The sequence below is a fragment of the Notamacropus eugenii genome, chromosome 1 (genome assembly GCF_028372415.1).
Source record: "Notamacropus eugenii isolate mMacEug1 chromosome 1, mMacEug1.pri_v2, whole genome shotgun sequence".
Taxonomy (NCBI): Eukaryota; Metazoa; Chordata; class Mammalia; order Diprotodontia; family Macropodidae; genus Notamacropus; species Notamacropus eugenii.
In genome coordinates, this window is record NC_092872.1 from 12,067,400 (window position 1) to 12,087,500 (window position 20,101).

At 37.8% G+C, this 20,101-nt stretch overlaps 1 protein-coding gene across 6 annotated transcripts in view; it reads right to left on the minus strand.

Moving 5' to 3' along the window:
* KIF9 (kinesin family member 9) overlaps nt 1–20,101 on the minus strand; it is a 73,474-nt gene that overhangs the window by 51,638 nt on the left and 1,735 nt on the right. For 3 of the 6 annotated variants that reach the window (XM_072653449.1, XM_072653481.1, XM_072653453.1), the window contains exons 2-6: nt 19,080–20,101; nt 17,703–17,800; nt 15,275–15,440; nt 10,713–10,819; nt 6,315–6,539 (exon numbers count right to left, since the gene is read on the minus strand). The exon at nt 19,080–20,101 is cut by the window's right edge and continues 159 nt beyond it. In XM_072653449.1, the coding sequence (XP_072509550.1) occupies nt 6,315–6,539; nt 10,713–10,819; nt 15,275–15,440; nt 17,703–17,800; nt 19,080–19,110 (627 nt within the window). In that variant the 5' untranslated portion in view covers nt 19,111–20,101. Of the gene's footprint in view, nt 1–6,314; nt 6,540–10,712; nt 10,820–15,274; nt 15,441–17,702; nt 17,801–19,079 lie in introns of those variants that run through there. The other 3 variants (XM_072653462.1, XM_072653471.1, XM_072653493.1) reach the window with 2 other exon arrangements.

Consider the following 20,101-nt stretch of genomic DNA (forward strand, 5'->3'; position numbering starts at 1 on the left):
AGATGCTTTCTTTTAGCATTATGTTTGTTTCTCTTCTTCTGGATTATCCTACACTTCTGTATATTTGCATTCCCAATCAATTGCTCTCCCTTTTTCTTTCTTTTGACAAGATTTGTCAGCATGGATTCAAATTTTTCCATTCTTCTGATAATTTCTGCTGTTAAAGTCATAAATTCTGCTTTCATGATTCTTTTATCTTTCTCGAACCACTCAGGAATATCCTGCTGTGCTTCAAAGCTCTCTTGGGAACATACAGGGTCCTCTGCATCCTCAGGTGTTGCCCCTTGTCTTACAACATTTTCATAGATATATGAACTCATTTGGATGACCTAGAGGCCACATTCCATATTATTATTATTATTTTTACTTTTGGTCTATTTATTTGTTTTCAAGGTCTTTTACTGTCTTCTTCCTGAGATCTTTGGTTATTTCAGTCTTTTTGTTTCTTTATGTTCTCATTATGTTCATTTTCTTACTTCAATTGTTTTTATGCCTTTTTTCCCTAGGGACTAGACTTCAGGGTTGTTCAGCCTCTTCCCATTTTGGGGAGCTCATTTTCTCTATTCCAAATGACTCTTGAAGAGAGAAAATTAGTCTCAGCTGAATACCTTTCCTTCCGTCTTGGAGGAGGTCCATACACATGGTGGTACCCTGCCCTTATTTACTCTGCTTTTCAAGTTCTCTGGCTAAGTATCTGGAATACAGCACATTGCTGTGCTGCAGTCTGGTATTCCATGGTGCTGGGAAGGTGGGGCAGCACTGAGTTTTGTTGCAAGTCCATGGGTCACCTTGTGCAAATCTGCTAGATAGTGTGTGGTAGCCTTTGTGGGGGGGAGATGCTGAGTAAGCACGTTGGAGATTAGCCTTCTCTGTTATTTGGATTGTTAATTGGATTGTTTGTGTTATAGACTGTAGAAATATATAAAATTGCCTTACTTCTTGCGTATAATTCTAATTTTGAGAAGTTTGAGAGGTTGACATGATTAGATAAAATGTTGGAGTCCATTCTTTCTCATGTTAAATTGAGAATTCTTCCTCAAGGCATAGTGAAAGGCTATTTCTCTCCATTTCCCTCTATTCTAATTTTTAAAAAATGTATCCATTTGGATACAAAAAACTGAAAAACAGAGTAAATGGGCACAGGGTACCAACATATGTATGGACCTCTACCAAACCAGAAGGGGAGTAGAAGAAAAAGTATCCATCCAGCTGAGGCAAATTCTCTCTCTCCGAAGGTCACTTAGAATAGAGGGGAAAGTAAATCTCCATTTGGAAATTACTGTGCTAGCCTAAACCTAATTTCTGCCATATTGCTTTCCTGTTTCTCCAGAAGCTTTTTTTCAAATGGAGAGACCTTATCCCAACACCAATATCCTGGGCTTCATACTTACTATGTTCAATTGCTTCTAGGTCATATTTACCTAATCTGTTCTCAATGGTCAACTTCTTTTTTTAAACCAGAACTACATAATTTTGGTGAGTACTACTTTATGATACCGTTTGAGATGTAGTAATACTCATTCTTCTTCCTTACTTCTTTTTTATTATTTCCTTTGAGGTTTTTGACCTTTAATTCCTTCAAATACATTTTGTTCTTATTTTATCTAGATCTATAATGGAACCCTTTGGTACGTTTGACTGGTATGGCACTGAATCTTCAGATTAGCTTAGATAATAGCATTTTTATTATATTGTCAAAGACCAACCAAGAACAGTTAATGTCTCTCCAGTTTTCTAAAGTCTTCCGTTATCATTCTTGAAAAGTTCTGTAATTGGGTTTGTAGGTTATGAATTTGAAATGTGTCTTAGTAGTTGAATACCACACATTTTATATATTTTATAGTTATTTTGAATGGATTTTCCCCCTATCTTTTCCTGTTGAGTTTTTTATAGTAATATATAGAAAGGGTGATTATTTTATGGGTTAATTTTAAATCATCCTACTTCACTGAAGATATTATTTCAAATAATTTTAGTTGAATTTCTGGGGTTCTTCAAGTAAATCAACATTTAAATTACAAATAGAGATGATTTTTCTTCTTTATTTATGCTTATTCCCTTATTTTTCTTTTTCTTAATACTATAACTAGTATTTTTAGAACTATATTAAATAGGAGTGATAATAATGGGCATCCCAGCTTTCCTGCTGATCTTAGTGGAAATGCTTCCTGAATTACTCCATTATTGATAATGTTAGGTCTTAGAATTACATAAATACTATTTGCCATATTAAGAGAAGATGTACTTAGTCCTATGATTTTTGTTTTAACATATTCTAAAGCTTTTCTGCCTCTACTGATACAATCACATGATTTTTGTTATTTTGTAATGTTCTATTATATTTATCAATCAATCAATGAATTAATAAACATTAAGCACCTACTAAGTGACGGAAACTGGGTGAAGTGCTGAGGATACGAAAAGAGACAAAAGACAGTTCCTGCCCTCAAGTAGCTTACATTCTATTGGAGGAGACAACATGGAAACAAGTATTATACAACTAAGGCTATGTATGGGATGAAGAACTAATTAACAGAGGGAGGGCACTGGAATTAAGAGGGATTGGGGAAGACTTCATGTAGAGGTGGGGTCTTGGTTGGGAAGTCACAGTGGTTAGTTGTCAGAGCAGAGAAGGGAGAGCAATCCAGGCAGGGGAGACAGCCAAAGAGAATGCCCAAAGTTGAAAAATGGAATGCCTCATTCATAGTGAAAAACCTTTTGAATATATTGGCGTAGACTTTTACTAGTATTTTATTAGATATTCTTTCTAATATTTTTATTAGAGATAGTATCTATTTTTCTTTCTCTGCTTGATCTCTCTTGGGTTTGGGTACTAGGATTGTATTTGTATCATAGAAGGAATATAGTAAGATACCCTTACCCCCCATATTTGCAAAACATTTATGTTAAGATTCAGTTAATCATTCTTTTAAAGGTTTCATGGAAATTACTTTCAAACACGTTATCTGCTTCCACAAGCCTCTTTGGAAGTTCACCTGTAGTTTGTTCAACTTCTGATTTCAAGATTAAGTTGTCTGTCTTTATTTCTTATTGTGTTAATCTGGGTATTTCATGTTTTTAAAAATATTAATCCATTTAACTTAAGTTTTGTTTTATTGGCGTATAATTGGGTAAAAGTTTTTTTTAAACAATGTGAATTTATTCTTTTCATTTTTTTATCTTCATTTGCTTCTACCCTTTTAAATAAAATAATAGCTAATTTAAAAATTTTACTAGTCAAAAAAAGTTAATTTTATTCATCCATTCAATAGATAAATTTTTTTTTCAATTTGTTGATTTCTTCTTTGGTTTTCAGAATTTCTATTTTTGTGCAGTTTTCATATGTTGCTTAAAATTTTTTTTAATTGGATGCACTTAGCACAGGGCCTGGATTATTGTGTTCAATAAATGCTAGTCAAGTACATGCCTAATACACTGATGTCTCCTTTCTCCATTTTGTTGATGAAAATGTTTAGCAATACACATTTTCCTAAAAGGATTAAACTGGCTGTGTTCCAAAACCTTTGGCCTTTGTCTCAATGTTGTAATTTTCTTTGGCGAAATTATTTTTCTATTATTGGTTCTCTGATTCACTCATTTTTAGGATATCATTTAGTGCCCATTTAAGTTTGAATTGTTTCTTCAAATTTCCCTTGTTGACTGTAATTTTTATTGATCATGGTCAGTAAAACATGCTTAACATTTCTACTTTTCTGCATTTATTTATGAATTTTTTATGTCCTATAGCACATGATCAGTTCTCATGAAGGTGACATATAATGCAGAGAAATATACATACACATACCATATTAGTCCCATACTCTACCAGATCTAATTTTCCTTAAATTCTATTCAGGTTCTTAACTTCTTTCTTGTTGATTTTTTGGTTAGATTTATATAGGTTTTAATAAAGCACATTGAAGTACCCAATATTTTTTTTTTTTGCTATTTCACCCTATAGTTCAATTGCCTTTTTCTTTCTTTTTTTTTAATATTCACTTGTTTTTAATCTTTATTAAAAAATTTGAATTCTAACTTCTCCCTCTTCTCCCAGGCCCTCCCCTACTCATTGAGAAGGCATATAATATGATGTCAATTATGCATGTGAAATCAGGCAAAACCTTTCCATATTAGCCATGTTGCAAAAAAGGAAAAGAAAAAGAAAAAGTACACTTCAATTCATACATAGTACTCATTAGTTCTCTCTCTGAAGGTGATGGGGTATAGGTTCTGGAAACCCCCTTGAATTCTCCTAGAATCTTCCCACTCGATTTGGCTTGTCATGCCCAAACCTAGCCTAGCTCTCCATTTTCTGTTATCTCTGGATTACATCTGGCTATTTCCCACTCTTGATCCTATCAAAATATCTATGTCCAAATCTGTCACCCTTACACTAGCCCAGCCCTCCATTGTCTGTTCTCAGCAACACCTTCTCTAAACCCCTCCTCTAGTTACCCCAAACAACTTGATCCCTAGATCCCTCCCACAATCTTTCTGCATATAAGATCCATCTTGCCTCCATGAAGGTGCTCAGATTCAACCTAGCCCAGATTCTATCTGGCCCACTTGTCAATAAGTGACAAGTGTCACAAATGCTCAGACTTCTTAAGAATCTTCCCAATATGGTGGATCTTAAATAAACTTTATTTTTCTTCGGCTGAAAGAAGGCTTGAGTCGAATTCATTCGAGCAGTACCTGGCATGTTGGTATTTTGGGGTCCTGAGCACCCCTAAACTTCAACAGAGGGGGATAACATTTTTCAGGGTACCCAAGTCTTTCATTATTGTCATAACATTGCTGTTACTGTGTACAATGGTTTGGTTCTGCCCACTTCACTCTGCTTCAGTTCATATGGGTCTTCCAAAGGTTTTCTGAAACCAGCCCTCCTTGTCAATTCTTATAGCACGATAGCATTACATCACAATCATATACCACAACCTGTTCAGCCATTCCCCAAGTGATGGGCATCTACCCAATTTCCAATTACTTGCCACTACAAAAATAACTGCTATAAATATTTGTTTAAGTATAGGTCCTTTTCCTTTTCCTTTATCTTTGATCTCTTTGGGATACAGACTTAGTAGTGGCAATACTAGGTCAAAAGGTATGCACAGCTTCATAGCCATTTGGGTAAACTTCTGAACTGTTCTCCTGAAAGGTTGAACTAGTTCATAACTCCATCAACAATGCATTAGTGTCCCTATTTTTCCAGTTCCTCTCATGTTCCTTTTCTGTCACATTAGCCAACCTGATAGGTGTGAAGTGATATCTCACAGTTGTTTTAATTTGTATTTCTCTAATGAATAATAATTTAGAGCATTTTTTCATATGACTATAGATGGCTTTTATTTCTTCTGAAAACTGCCTGTTCATATCTTCTGACCATTTATCACCTGGGGAATGGTTCTGAGAGAAATGATTATTAATAACCAATGATTTGGGGAGATCCAGAGTTCTCCCCTTTTTCTAAAATCCTGACTTTAGAAAGTTCAGTCTCCTGAAGGCCACTTTGCTGATAATGAGATTAGACTAAGATCTCACCTACACGGCTATTGTATTCTGATCAGGGTTGGGTGGGGCATAAATTCTTTGAATAGATTGCCCAAGGCTGGGGGTGGTCTGAGTATACAGATAGTCTATCCAAGGGGGAAATGATGTCATTCTCAGCCCCACCAGGTTAAGCCTACTCTTTAAAGGGTATATAAAATGTGAGACAATCACCAATGATTGTCTTTCGTCTAAAAGAGAGGTGACCAAATGACCATCCTTTTATTAATAATGTTCTGGTCTTATTAATAAAATGATTAAATAACTCAGAAACTAGGTCTCTTCAATGTTGTTAAGCCTCACAGTTCTTGTTTTTATAACTTTGACTCAGTTCCCTATATATTTGAGAAATGAGGCCTTTATCAGAGAAACTTGCTGTTAAGATTTTTGATATTCCTTCATTGTCTAGCAAAATGTAGTTAATCTGACTATCTTTCAATTAGGTCTGTTGTCGCTTTTGCTTTGTCTGAAATCATGATTGCTATCCCTGCTTTTTTGTTTTTAAACCTCAGCTGAAGCACAAGGCAAGGTAGCTCAAGAAAATCCCTTCATAGCAACTGGCAAAGCTGAAGGGAATAGTGCTAAAAATTTAAATTCCTCCCACTTGACCCAAGAGGAGCTCTGCTTATATGGTGGCTTACGTACTAGATCAGGATGGATTAGATGTTTCTTTCTAGCTTTGAGATTTGGTGTCTCCATGATTTTCAAAAGGGTCCATTGCATAAAACTTAGAATGAGGAAGAAACTGGGAGAGACTTAGATCTTACCTCAAAAAGGAGACTGAAAGCATCCTCCTCCCGTCCAGTCATATGCACGGACAGGCCCTTGACAAAGATTCCTTGTGGGCTTTCTACGATAGACATTGGAGTATCTGGGTTGCCAACATAGGGAAGGGTGGACAAGAGATCGAATAGGTTCTCATTATAGATTTCCAGATAAGAGACCCGAACAGTGACAGAATGCGTGGGGCGTTCTTCTATCATCCTAAAAACCTAGAAAGGATATTAGACAAAAATCAATAAATGTGTTTTCAATTAACTGATGGAGTTTTTATTGAGTACTTAGTATGTGTGCCAAATACTATGTGGTAGATACAAAGACAGTAGGACAATCTTTGCTCTCAAATGGCTTATAATCCATTTAGTTGGGTTTTTTTTTATCAATAAAGTGCTTTATTATTCTGTTATGGGCAACTCGGTGGCACAGTAGATAGAGCACCAGGCCTGGAGTCAGGAAGACCTGAGTTCAAATCTGACCTCAGACACTTACTAACTGGGGGATCCTGGGTAAGTGACTTAACCCTGTTTGCCTCAGGTTCTTTATCTGTAAAATAAGCTGGAGAAGGAAATGGCAAACCACTTCAATATTTCTGCCAAGAAAACCCCAAATGGGGCCATGAAGGTTCACATAGAACTGAAACCACTGAACAACAACAAAAACATTATTCTGTTGCTTTTAGGATCATGGACGATTAATTAGATTGATCAGCATTAGTAAATTCACAAGGAGAGCAGGTAATGTGGTTTAGGTGAATGAAAGTGCAGATCTCCCAAAGAAATGAAAAAACCCCACTTATTAAATACTTACTATGTACAAGGCACTGTGCTAAACACTGGGATACATATGATAGCAAGCACAACAGTCTCTACCCTCAAAGAGCTTACATTTGAATGGGGGAAGGCAACATAGAAAGGAGAGTTAAAAAGGGTAGGAGGGGTAGAGGTGGTGGAATACTCATGGCAGAAGGTTTAAAAATGGCTGGAAAGTGATATGGAGTCCTGTAAGGTAAGGCAAAAACTCACCTATCAGAGATTAGGGCTCTAGGGGGCACAGTCCAGGTCCCAGTAAGAGAAAGATGAGGAGGATTGGATTGGAAAGATGAGGTCTGGGAAGTGATGCTGGGGCAGCCAGGTGGCAGAGTCGATAGAGTGCTGGGCCTGAAGTCTAGAAGCCTCTTCTTCCTGAGTTCAAATCTGGCCTCAACCATTTAATAGCTGTGTGACCCTGGACAAGTCACTTGAATCTGTTTGCCTCAGTTTCTTCATCTGTAAAAGGAACTGGAGAAGGAGATGGCAAACCACTCCAGTATCTTTGACAAGAAAACCCCAAATGGGGTCACAAAAAAATCAGATACAGCTGAACAACAACAAGAAGGGAAGTGATGCCAAGGTCAGGCCCCACCCTCAGCCTTAGTCTATTACTGTCCTAACTAGGTGAGTAGCCTTGGCTAAGTTCCTTTCCCTCTTTGGAATTCAATTTTCTCATATATAAAATGAGCGACTTGCACTTGACTTCTAGAGTGTTTTTCCCTTTAAAGATTCCATAAAATTCTAAGTAACTGAAACTTATCATAATAGGATATTTTTTTAAAGCACCTCTACTAAAACTGACCCCTGAAGAGGTAATGCCAAGGCTGAAGGGTTTTCAATATTATGTTAGAGCTTTGCATGCGCTTCAACGCACCAATAGATCAGAAAAGTCACCAATGAGGTTTTGGGGCTTTTTTTTAAGTTTTCCTCCAAAGATTGAAACCTATTTATGCCTACCCATTTGGTATGATTCTCATCCATATCCTCTCATAAATTCACCACAGTGGAGGTGGCCTAATACGCTGGAGACCTCTCAGACATGTGGAAAGTCATAATTGGAGTGGAATGTGATCTCCAACATCCATCTCTAGGCAAAAGAATACCCCAAACATCCCAGATAAGTGACTAGTTTATTCTAAAATATCACCAGGGAAGGAAATTACACAACCTCCCCCAGGCAGCCTTTCCAGAGCACACAATTAGCAACCCAACCTCACACATTTAGTTCTTTTCCAGCTCTACATTATATGATGCTCTGATTTTCTGGGTAGCCACACTGCTACAAATTGACAGAATATTTTAATAAGGATATGACATAGAGTCAAGTCAACAAACATTTATTAAGTGCCTATAGAAAGGTGAACAATCCAATTCAATAAGCATTTATCACGAGATGATGCTGAGAATCCTGGACCTTTGTATTATGCTTTGTAACTCTATATCTGTTTGTAAAGTAATTTGTAATGTCATTGCATGGTGGTGGTGCTCTCCAGTCATGTCCAACTCTTCATGACCTCACGGGGTTTTCTACGCAGAGATAATGGACTGGTTTGTCATTTCCTTCTCCAGCTCATTTGACAGATGAGGAAACTGAGGCAAACAGGGCTAAGTGACTTGCCCAGGGTCACACAATTAGTAAATATCTAAGGCTGAATTTAAATTCAGGAAGATGGGTCTTCCTGACTCTAGGTCTATGTGCAAGGTATTGTGAAACAATATGGTGAAATCGCTTAGAGGACTGACTTGGAATTAGGAAGACCTTTGTTCCAATCTGCCTTCTGACATACACTAGTTATGAGACCCTGTGCAAGCCACTTAACTAGGCTATCAAGTGCCATATAAATGCCAATTATTATTAGGCATTGGGGATACAAAGATAAAATGAAAATATAGTCCCTGCCCTCCAGGAATTTACATTACAAGGAGGGATGTGAAATTTAAACATAAAACAGGTGTAATACCAAAAATATGAATATAACGGTATCTAACACAAATAACAAAATTTGTTGTTCAGCCATTTTTCAGTAGTGTCTGACTCTTCGTGACCCCATTTTAGGATTTTCTTGGCAAAAATACTGGAGTAGGTTGCCCTTTCCTTCTCCAACTCATTTTTACAGATATGTAACTGAGGCATACAGGGCTAAATGACTTGCTTAGGGTCACACAACTAGTGAGTGTCTCAGGCTGGATTTGAACTCAGGAAGATGAGTCCTCCTGAGTCCAAATCCAGTGCTCTATCTATTGTGCCACCTCATTGCCCTCATATAAAATATATAAACCTAATATAAGATATAACAAAACGTAAATTTTAATATGAGAATATAATTTTAGTTTTTTAAATAATTGACATAATTTTATACTTTAATACAAGCATACTAAATAAAAAATAATTTGGAGGAATGGGCTTAGGGGGAGTAGGAAAGGCTGTTTCCAGGTGTGGGACCTGAGATAAGTCTTGAAAAAGCCACAGGAATCCTTGAAGGAGCTGAAGAATTTGAAGAGACAGGGGATAAAGAGGGCACACATCGTAGGCACATGGGAGAGCCAGCACAAAAGCCATGTGTGAGTTAGAATGTGCCAGCAGGGAACAGCCAGACCACCAGTTTGGCCACAATAGAGTGTGCAGGTGAAGCACTGGGAAACAAGACTTAAGCCAGTGCTTTCAGTGACAGCCGGAGGAGCTGTATTTGATCCCAGAGGCAATAGACAGGCTTCAAGAGCAGGAGTGACATTGTCAGATCGATCTGTGCTACAGGAAGACTGTTCAGGCAGTTGGGTGGACAATGCGTCAGCGAGAGGGCAGCATGGAAGCAGGGACACTATCGAGAAGCCAGGATCATGGGGCATTTTGGTTTGCGATACCTTTTGTTTCTTTATAGCACATATCTGACTATATGCCTCCTACTCAGCCAGTGAGCATCCCTTGCAAGAAGAACGAAGAAATAAAAAGGAAAAAAGTGTTCAAGCAAAACCAGCCAATACACCAACCACTTCTCACAGCACGGACCATTTCACGTCCATTTGTCCCCATCTTTGCAAAGAAAGGAAGGAGGTATATGTTTTCTCAACTCTCCTCCTGCGCCAATACAATTACATGGTATTTACTTTAATTTCTGTTTTCCTATTTGCATTGTTGTAGCCTGTTCTCCTGATTCTGGCTCCTTTACTCGAGCAATCCCTCCAAGTCCTCCTCCACCTTTAAGAATTCTTAGTATTTGTGGCTTCTTAACGGACTCCAGTATCCATTAATGTACCCTAAGTGGCTTACATGTTTCCCAGTTGATAGGCTCCTATATTGTTTCTAGTTCTGTCTCCATAAAAAATCCTGCTATGAATTTGATACATATACAACTCTCCTTTCTGTCTTTGACCTCTGTGTGGTCTTTGCCCAGGATGGGGATGCAGTCATCTTGTCTCTCCAACTAGACCACGTGCTTTTCTATGAGAGGAGGGACCCCATCTTAGCCTTCGGTGTCTTCCGCAGGGCAATGATAAACTCCCAGCAGGCCTTGCTAAACCCTTGTGTTTGCAGAACCTAGAGAAAAGTCCACGTTTCCTAACAGAAATGAGCCGTACCTGCTGCAGAGCTCGAGGGAGGATGCCTCGGTGCTTGTAGTTTTCAGTTGTTCCAGTCATGGTATATGTCTTTCCTGCTCCTGTTTGCCCATAACACATGATTGTGCCTGGAAACATTAAAAAAAACACTGGTGTAAAGATCAAGTGAAATATCATCCCAGAAAGACTTAACATGAACTGAGGCTGAGTGAAGGGAGCAGAACCAGAACATTGTACACACTAACAGCAACTTTGTGCTGTGGTCAGCGTTGACAGACGTGGCTCTGCTCAGCAATACAACGGTCCAAGACAATTCCAAAATACTACCCACATCCAGAGGAAGAACTCGGAGTCTGAAAGCAGATTGAAGCATATCATCCATTTTCACCTTTTTTGGTTTTGTTTCTTGCTCTTGGCTTTTCCCTTCTGTTCTGATTCTTCTTTTACAACATGATTAATATGGAAATACATTTAATATAACCTATATCAGATTGCTTGCTGTCTTGGGAAGTGGGGCACATAGGGAGAGAAAAGTTTGGAGCTCAAAAGCTTATAAAGGTGAATGCTGAAAACTTTCTTTACATGCAATTGGAAACAAAACAAAATACTATTAAGATACCTTCCCATAGAGCACAGACCTCTAGATACAGGAATTTCTGAAATGTTCTAACAAGGCAAATAAATATAATGTCATTCATTAAAAGCACATAATCAGAAATTTAAAAAATATTACTTACAATAGAAATTCCAAAGAAAGGGAAAACAATGTGTCCTAGGGAGCCAAAGGGAGGAGGTTATATGAGCTGATAAATAGGGAATTAGACAAAAAAAGGAATACATCACCTTCCCATGCCAGTTTGCCTACCTGGCACAATGAGAGAATCCTTAAGTTGGGTTTGGAAAAACAGCTGTATTTGTAGTCAAAGGACCTGAGCTTGTGGGCAATCTAGTCCCTCTAGGACTTAGTTTTCTTTTCCATAAAAGGATGGATCTTAGAGAGGGTGGGCTAGAGGACTTCTGAAGGTCAGGAACATTTCCCCCCATTCCTGGCCTCTTCCACACTCTGCTCATCCTCCACCTTCTGCAGGAGGCGTTCCCAGTCCACTGGAAACCTGACCTTCCAGGGCCATCTTCCTTTGACTTTGCATGTACCTTGCATTTATTTATTTCTTAACTGTACGTATTTTGTTTTCTGCCTTTCTTTGTATCTTCCACATTTAGCATAGTTTCTGTCACAAAGGAAACTGAGCAGTACAGTGGATACAGCGCTGGGCCTGGAGTCAGAAAGACTTGAGTTCAGATCCAGCCTCAGACACTTACTAGCTGAGTAACTTTAGCCAACTCACTTAACTTCTGTCTCCCTCAGTTTCCTCAGCTGTAAAATGAGGATAATAATAGCTCCTGCCTCCCAGGGATGTCGTGAGGATCGAATGAGATGATATTTGTAAAGTGCTTAGCACAATGCTTGGCATGTAGTAACCACTATATAAATGTGCTAGCTGTTATTATTGGTATTATTAGTAAGGGCTTAATTAATTCTTGGTTACTAGAATGATGGATAAGTCTGTGATCCGATGATCTCTAAGATCTTGAGTGCAGCACCGCCTCTAGCTATGAGCTAAGATCACATTTCCCAGCCTGTGAGTCATGGATCTCTTAAGGGTTGCAGAGTTATTACAAAGCGTCTATGAATCCATATGGATTCATATATAAATATGAGGGACATAGCTTCTATAGACTAGATCTATAAAAAAGCATTTACTAAGCGCTTACTGTGTTCCTGGCACTGTGGTAAGACTGAAGAAATGGTGTGTCACATTTGTAACTCTTCTTCAAATATATGTAGATACTGTCAGGATCAATAAATGACAAACCATAAAAAAGCATTTCTGACCATATAGTGATTTTGTTCCCATGTATTTTCTCAAGCTACAGATACTAATAGCACATCTACGCATGTCAGTATTAAAAAGAGGTTCTTCTACTCACCAAAGTGGAAACCACTCACTAAAAGCAAATCTCATTTCCTCCATCTCGAAGACAATTTGTGGGGAAAAGCTGGTGAGGTCATGGGTGTAAAATATAAAGCACTTCTCCCTAAGATACTTAAAATGAAATGTCCAACTAGTTTATTTTATATCATTCAGAAGGGGAACTGACTCCCCAGGCTCCCAGTATTGGGACCATCTTCTGTGGAAGCTAAGTAGGCAGGAATGTATTCCCCTGAGTAGACAACAGAAATTTCAGGGCTCCTCTAGAGAAAATGGAACTGGTCCTCTGAAGCTTATCAGATTCACAAAGGATGGAAGGATCTATCTTAGAGGGTCATTTTGTCTAGTAAGCAAAGTGCATAGGGAGGAGGTTTCACTGGGATCCTCTCCGTGTCCGTAGACTGTAAGGCAAGGGAGGATATTGATTTTTTCTATACCCTTTTAAAACTATTTAAATTTATCTTCTTTTTTCATATTATCTTAATTTCTGATTATATCCCTTTCCCTCCCCCAATCCAGTGAGGCATCTGTTGTAAAAAGAAAAGAAAAAGACTGAAAAAAAATCAGTTTAGCAAAAGTGACCAAGATATATCATAGGATCATAACTCTAGAGTTACGAGGGATCTCAAAGAACATCTAGTCTAACTCTTTCACTGAAGACACTGAGTCCTAGGAAAGTTAAGCAGTTAAGCGATTTATCCAAGGTCACACAGCGAGCATCTGAGGTGAGATTACATAAGAGTCTTACAGTCCATGCAGTATTCCATACCAGAGGTAGTCCCTACCTCTGCAAAGAATGAAGGAGATGCATTTCCTCAACTTTCTCCAGGGACAAGCTTGGCCATTATATTCTATGCTCTGGGGACTGTGTCAGAGTTTTACCAGTAAGTCACTAATCATGCAAACCTTTCCTTCTGGCCTTCACTATTTCCCAGTCTGACTCTTTGGTGTGTGTTCCCTGGATCAAGCGAGAAACTTTCATATTCATGTTAACATAATTCTTCTTGAGCAAACTATACAAAGAATCCCCTTCCACTCTATGTCTTCTTGTTACCTTTAGGTTAGCCTCAGATTCTGGGACCATGACAGGACTTCATTAGCCTGAACCTTGTCTTCTTTCTTCATCAGCTCTTTATCCATCAATTATTATCCAGATTTCCAGGCTAATGCTATGAAGCAGTCTGGATAGATTTATTAAGTATTATTGTCCAAATATAACTTTACAGCAGAGGTTTAATACTTCAACATGCTTGACCCAATTTCCTCTGCTCTAAAACAGAGTTTATATAAAACTCAATATATACAAAAGCATGATTTTGGCATACTTTTTGTTGGCAGGAACATTAGTGTTTATCTAGAACAGAAGAGCATGACATGTTTTGCTCTGGCTAAAATACAAGACCATTTAAGAGTGGAGTATATGGCTGGTGGTCAAGATTCCTTCCTTGTATATTCTTGACTTCTCCAGTGTCCTTTAATTTTCTTTTGCAGCTATTTCTCTAGCTGTGGGCTACACAAGGGAACAGTAAAGACTAATTACAATAATAGTATAATCCTATCATTCTTGAGATGATAGCCCCATAACTTAAGGAGTGCTGATTATTATGTACGACTGTTCTGAAATGGGAGAGATAACAACACTGAGCCTGCTAAAAAGGGAGGAAATTTAGTTGATAGGGCATAGCCTATAAATTGTATAGCATTGTGGTTCTTTAAACAGTAAACACTAGATAGAAAACTGGAGAAAAAACTCTTATTTTCCCCAGAAGGTTTTTTTCCCCATTTTGTATGAAGATTACACTCTGCTTTTGTGTTTGTCCTAAAAACAGAAAAATACTTGAGCATTTATATTTAACCATGCTAATGAAATTCCTAGCAGTACTTCACACATCAAGAAGGTGGAACAAAATGACCTGATTTAATTAAAAAGTGCCATAAAGGATATTTTTCATACAGATTGAGCAAAAAAATTCTCTTTGGCTTACAATGAATTCTTTATTAGAAAGCCAACTTTGAAATTTGTTCTTGCATGTGTGGTATGAGTTTTGTCATGAATATCAGAAAGTAGCTAATGACTCCTCCACAGAGTGAATATATATAACAAATGACTACATAAATTTTAGTAGAAATGCTATTATTTTGATCTGTTTTAATGTTTAAGTAACCTGCAATTTCATTAGTGTGGGTATTTTTTTCATCAAGGCAGATTGCAAGTCTTTTGTGATTAAGTATAAATTATTTGAGAGTTGCCCTTGTCAAAAATTCATTATCCTTTGCACAATACAAGTGATAAATCTCTCTGAACTTGGCTCATTTGGTCCTTGGATAGCAGAAAACTGGTCTGTTACCTGACCTGGACCAGAACTCTTCATGGGTAGTAGGACTTGCTGAGCTTATATTCTGCTGATTTAACCTTTGAGAAATTAGGGTCACCTTTGATTCTTCTAGGCATCAAATTAGACCCTTAATAAGGATGTCATCGGAAGAAGTCACTAACTTCTATGATTTAATTACTTCCAACATTTTCTATGTACAGGGTGTTATACAAATTCTTAAAATAAGATAAATGCTAATTAACCAAAGCTAATTTACCATTATAGCCATCCAGGGCTTGAGCAACCACTTCCTTAGCTACTGTATCGTAAACACAATCCTGTGAGGCATCGTGAAGAACTCCATCCAATCTGAATGACCAGTCTGTCTGTTGGTTATTGACAGTTCCTCTTCGGCCATCTTTCTTGATGTGAATATCAATAGTCTAAAAAATATCAAGTGCTTTTATGTAAAAAAAAAGCTAAAATATAAGACATGGTTTTTACTCAAAAGTAGGGAGTGTGGTACTGTGGAGTCAGAGGCACTGCACTCAAATGCCACTTCTGATGTTTACTACCTTGTGTGACCTTGGGCAAATCAACTCACCTGTCTAGACCTCAGGTCCCCAATCTGAAAAATGAGGGGGTTGGTCTAGAATGGCCTGAGATCCCTTCCAGCTCTAAATCTATGATCCTAGAGAGGTATACTGTTACTTCCCCCCCATCTCCTAGGTTTTATCATAGCCTTAATTAATAACGTGTTCACAAACCACAGAGGAGGAGTTAGGGAAAGAAAAAGTCTCCTCAGTTAATTTAGTGTATTTATTCCCTGGAAATCGACTGTAGGAATTTCTCACTAGCATGAACATTTATAAAACAATTCTAAATAATTTCCTGTTTTTCATATTTTACTGTTTTCACTCCCTTAGGAGCAAAAGAGATCTGAAAAGAATGAAGACAGATCTGACCAAAAGGAAGCTTTATGTGACAAAATTAAATTATTTAGGTATCAAAGCTTGAATTATTTTTTTTTCTGAAATAACCAGCAGATGTGAATTCTGACCTACTCTCAGTGGACTTTAAAAGATCAGAGGAAAGGGAAATGTCTTGATTTTCAAAAATAGGAAGAGAAAATAGTCTTCAAACAATAGGCCAGTTAGCTTAACTTGGATTCCTGGCAGAATTCTAGATCGTTTTATGGAGATAGTCAATGGAGATCTAAAGAAAGCACCAATATGGCTTCATCACAAACAGATCATGTCAAACTAACTTTATTTTCTTTTTTAACAGGGTTAATGAAAGGGTAGATCAAGAGAATTCAGTGATTATTTATTGAATTTTGGCAAAATATTTGATCAAGTTCCTCATACTATTCTTATGAAAAAGATGGAGATATTTAGGGATATGATACAACTAACTGGATTCAGAACTGGATAAATGGCCAAATTCAACCAGTAGTCACTAATGGTTCAATGCTAACTTGGAAAGAAGTATTCAGTGGAGTGTCCCAGGAATCTGTTACCATTTTTCTTTATAAGAAGATATAGAAGGATATGTGTATCAAATTAGTCAAGTAATAAAAAAAGATATTCATTTAATGCCTATTAAGTGCCAGAAAAGGACAGCTAACACACTAAATGACAGTCAGGATTCAAAAGATCTAGGCTGATTGCACCATTCAGCCAAATCTTATTTGATGGAATTTGATAGCAATAAATATAAAATCTTATGCATGTTCAAAAAACTCAGCTAAGATCAAGATGAGAGAGACGTGACTAGATGGTAATATGAAAAAGGTTTGCAGGTTTTGGTGTAATGAAACCTGAAATATGAGTTAACCGTTTGATATAGAAGCTAAGAAAGCTAATATGATCTTAGTTGGCATTACAGGAACATAAGAAGTCTAAATCTTATTCTACTCTACTGGTCAGACCATAACTAGAGTATTGTGTTCAGTTCTGGGGAGCACATTTCAGGAAGGCTACTGATGATCTGGAGAGTGTACAGAGTAGGGCAACCAGGATGGTGAAGGGCCTCAAGTTTCAGTCCATGTGTGGGTTGGTTGAAAGAAGTGGGGATGTTTAATCTGGAGAAGATTCAGAAGGGACAAAACAGCTGTCTTAGAGTATTTGAAGAATATCACTTACCCAGGGATATTAAGTTTGTTCCATTTGGGCCTTAGAGGACAGAATTAAGAGGAATGGCTGAAAGATGCAAAGAGGGAAATTTAGGCTTGGTCTAAGAATGCTCCCTAACAATCAGATCAATACAACAGTGGAAGTGGCTCCCTTGGGAGACAGTGGGTCCTCCCTTCCTCTGAGGTCTGTAAGGCAAAGCTGGGTGACCACTTGTTAGATATGTTGAAGAGGGGATTTTTTTCTAGGTATGGTTGAAATAGATGTCCCTTAAAGTCCTCTCTAACTCTGGAATTCTGTGATTCTGTAATTTGAGGATACTTTTTTAAAAATCTATAAGACTAGATCAAAGGAAAGGCCTTTGAGTTTTTTCATCTGTAAAGTGAAGTTAGATTAGCTAGCTAACCTTTAAAGCCCTTCTCTACTTTTAAATTCTGTGGTAAAACTCCGACCTGGACTTCAAAGGGCTGTTCTGAAATAGTATCCAACTTGGATAACATGAGTCCCCAAAATGGGAACTATACTCAGCTAAGAGAAGCAAGTGCAAATGTCGCCATTAAAGATTATAGTTACCTTATTGTCTTCTCCAAAGGTGATCATTTCATAAGCAAATTCATCTGTGGGTTTGACCCGTACATACGCATGCACTTTTTTCCGAGTGCTCATTTTTACTAAGGAGAAAAGAAAGGAATTTTCACTAACATATTAAAAGATTTTAGTTGCTTTTATGGGCCCATGTGAAAATGACCTGAAAATAGTGGGGTAGATAAAAATTAAGGTTAATTAAATTCTATTTTCAGCTCCTATGGGTCTTTTAAAAAATAAATCAAATTTTGCTACAAACATTCAGTTCTTTCACATCAATAATTTCCTGGTGATGTTTTTTGGCTATGAATTATGGAAAACCTTGATCTTGGAAAAAATATGCTTATGACCCAAAGAATAAAAGTGGAGATAAATATGCTGCTGTACGTCACCAACAACTTGAGCATAACTGACACAAAATTCATCATGCAGGCTATTGCCTCTCAAAGAGGAAGCAGGGCTGACCACTAAGCAAACACAGGAGATGACAGCTGGAGTGGTCCATTGGCATCTACATCCCAATGTATTCAAAGAACGAAAGGAATATCTTTTGAATGTTGGACTAAGTCTCTAAGGAGGGTTTATAAGAAAGACATGGAGAAGAATCATACAGAGTAAGAGAGTATGGAGGGGTTGCTATCTATACAAGGAGGGGAGGAGAGTGCCTACATCAGTGAAGTCACAGATTCATTGAAGCATGCCAAGTTTAACCTTTATAATTTTTTTTAAATAAAAGAAGCTCTAAATAGTTTCATTGTATTTCCAAATTAAGGGAAATGTAAAAGAAAGTATCATTTGTGTGGCTCGCTTTGATCTATGTGGTTGGTATGGTGATGGAAAGAAGCTGTTGTTGGCTAAAGTACAAGCATTTTTGTCATCTAACCCTTTGGAGGAAATCATCCTATCATCACATGTCGACATTTATACTTACTAAGTATATAAAGAGTATCTTCTGGCACTATTTCAAAGGGGAGAAAAACCTAGACTGTACCTTTCTCTCAGAGCTTGGTTTATAATGTAGTTCTTTTGAAGGGCCCCAAGATCTCCAAGTGCCCAGAAGCCCATGGTGACTGCCAGCACAAGAAGAGCAAATCAACCATCTTCCACACTTCCCATCTCCTTCTCTGTCCTTCAGTCCTACTTGCCATGTTCTTCCTGTACAACTTGCTAGTGCCAATCTCACTCACATATTTAATCAACAAATTCCCCAAACAAAATGTCCTTCCTCACCATTAACCCACATCTAGTCCTTCAGATAGCATACACAGTCATTGAGACTATCCCCACCTATGACAACAACTCCTCTACCCCAGGAATCCCCTCAATACACATTATTGAGGGGATGTTGTGTTGTTTGGCACTTACTGATGCGTCGCTTGTCCTTACGTCGCTTCATTGGAATGTTCAGTCTCCCCAATTAGATTTTCAGCTCCTTGAAGGCAGGGGCTGTGTCTTTTACTTCTTATGAATCCCTCCCCACAACGTTTAGCGATATGCTTAGTATAGAGCAGATGTTCAAAAAGTGCTTGTTGACAGTGATGACCATTGTTAGATGTCGGAGAGTAGTTGAGTCTCCATACTCACTTCCATCTTCTTATTTTACTAAGAGAGCGTTGTTTCTCATTCCCAGATGTGTTCTCCTCCTTTTCACTTCCTTCACATGCACATGAGTTCACTCTCTCCACTGGGACCATTCTACCTGTTGAGCCCTTAACCCTTTCTTTTTCCAGAGACTTTTATGAAGGCATCCAACACTCCAAGTGGAGAAAGCCTCCTGTTGTTTCAATAAGCTTTTTTGTTTTTTCAGTCTTTCATGCACATAGCAAAGTCTGGAAAGAACACTAGGTTTGTAGAATTCACTGTTTAGTCAATGTCTAGCATTTTCAGAAAACTTGGGTTTAAGGTCCTTGGCTAAGACATTTATAGATGAGTGACCTTTGCCAAACCACATCAGACCATGCCTCAGTTTCCTCACCTGTAAAATGAAGTCAGACTAGATAACTTCTAAAGTTCCTTCCAACTGGAGCATTCTCTAAGTTATTACTCCCTATCTTTATTATCTTTTATCAGTAGTGCCCCCTCAGTGTCAGGAACCCCTAATTTTTCTTTACCTTGTTCTCTCTATAAGTACAATTCCTAGGTACTTCTCCATATAGCATAACTGCATAACTGAAAGAACAAGGAGCTGCTAAGTCCAGGGTATGTGCAGACTGGAACAATGCGCCAAAACTAGCAAGATAAATGCAAAATACTTAGTTCAAAAAATCATTTAGTTTTAAAAAAATCAACTGTACATGTGCAGAATAGGGGAGGTGAGATTTTCATGTGAAAAAAAAATCTTTGGTGAGTTTAGTGGACTATATTGTGCTCAGTAGAAGCTCTGTTCT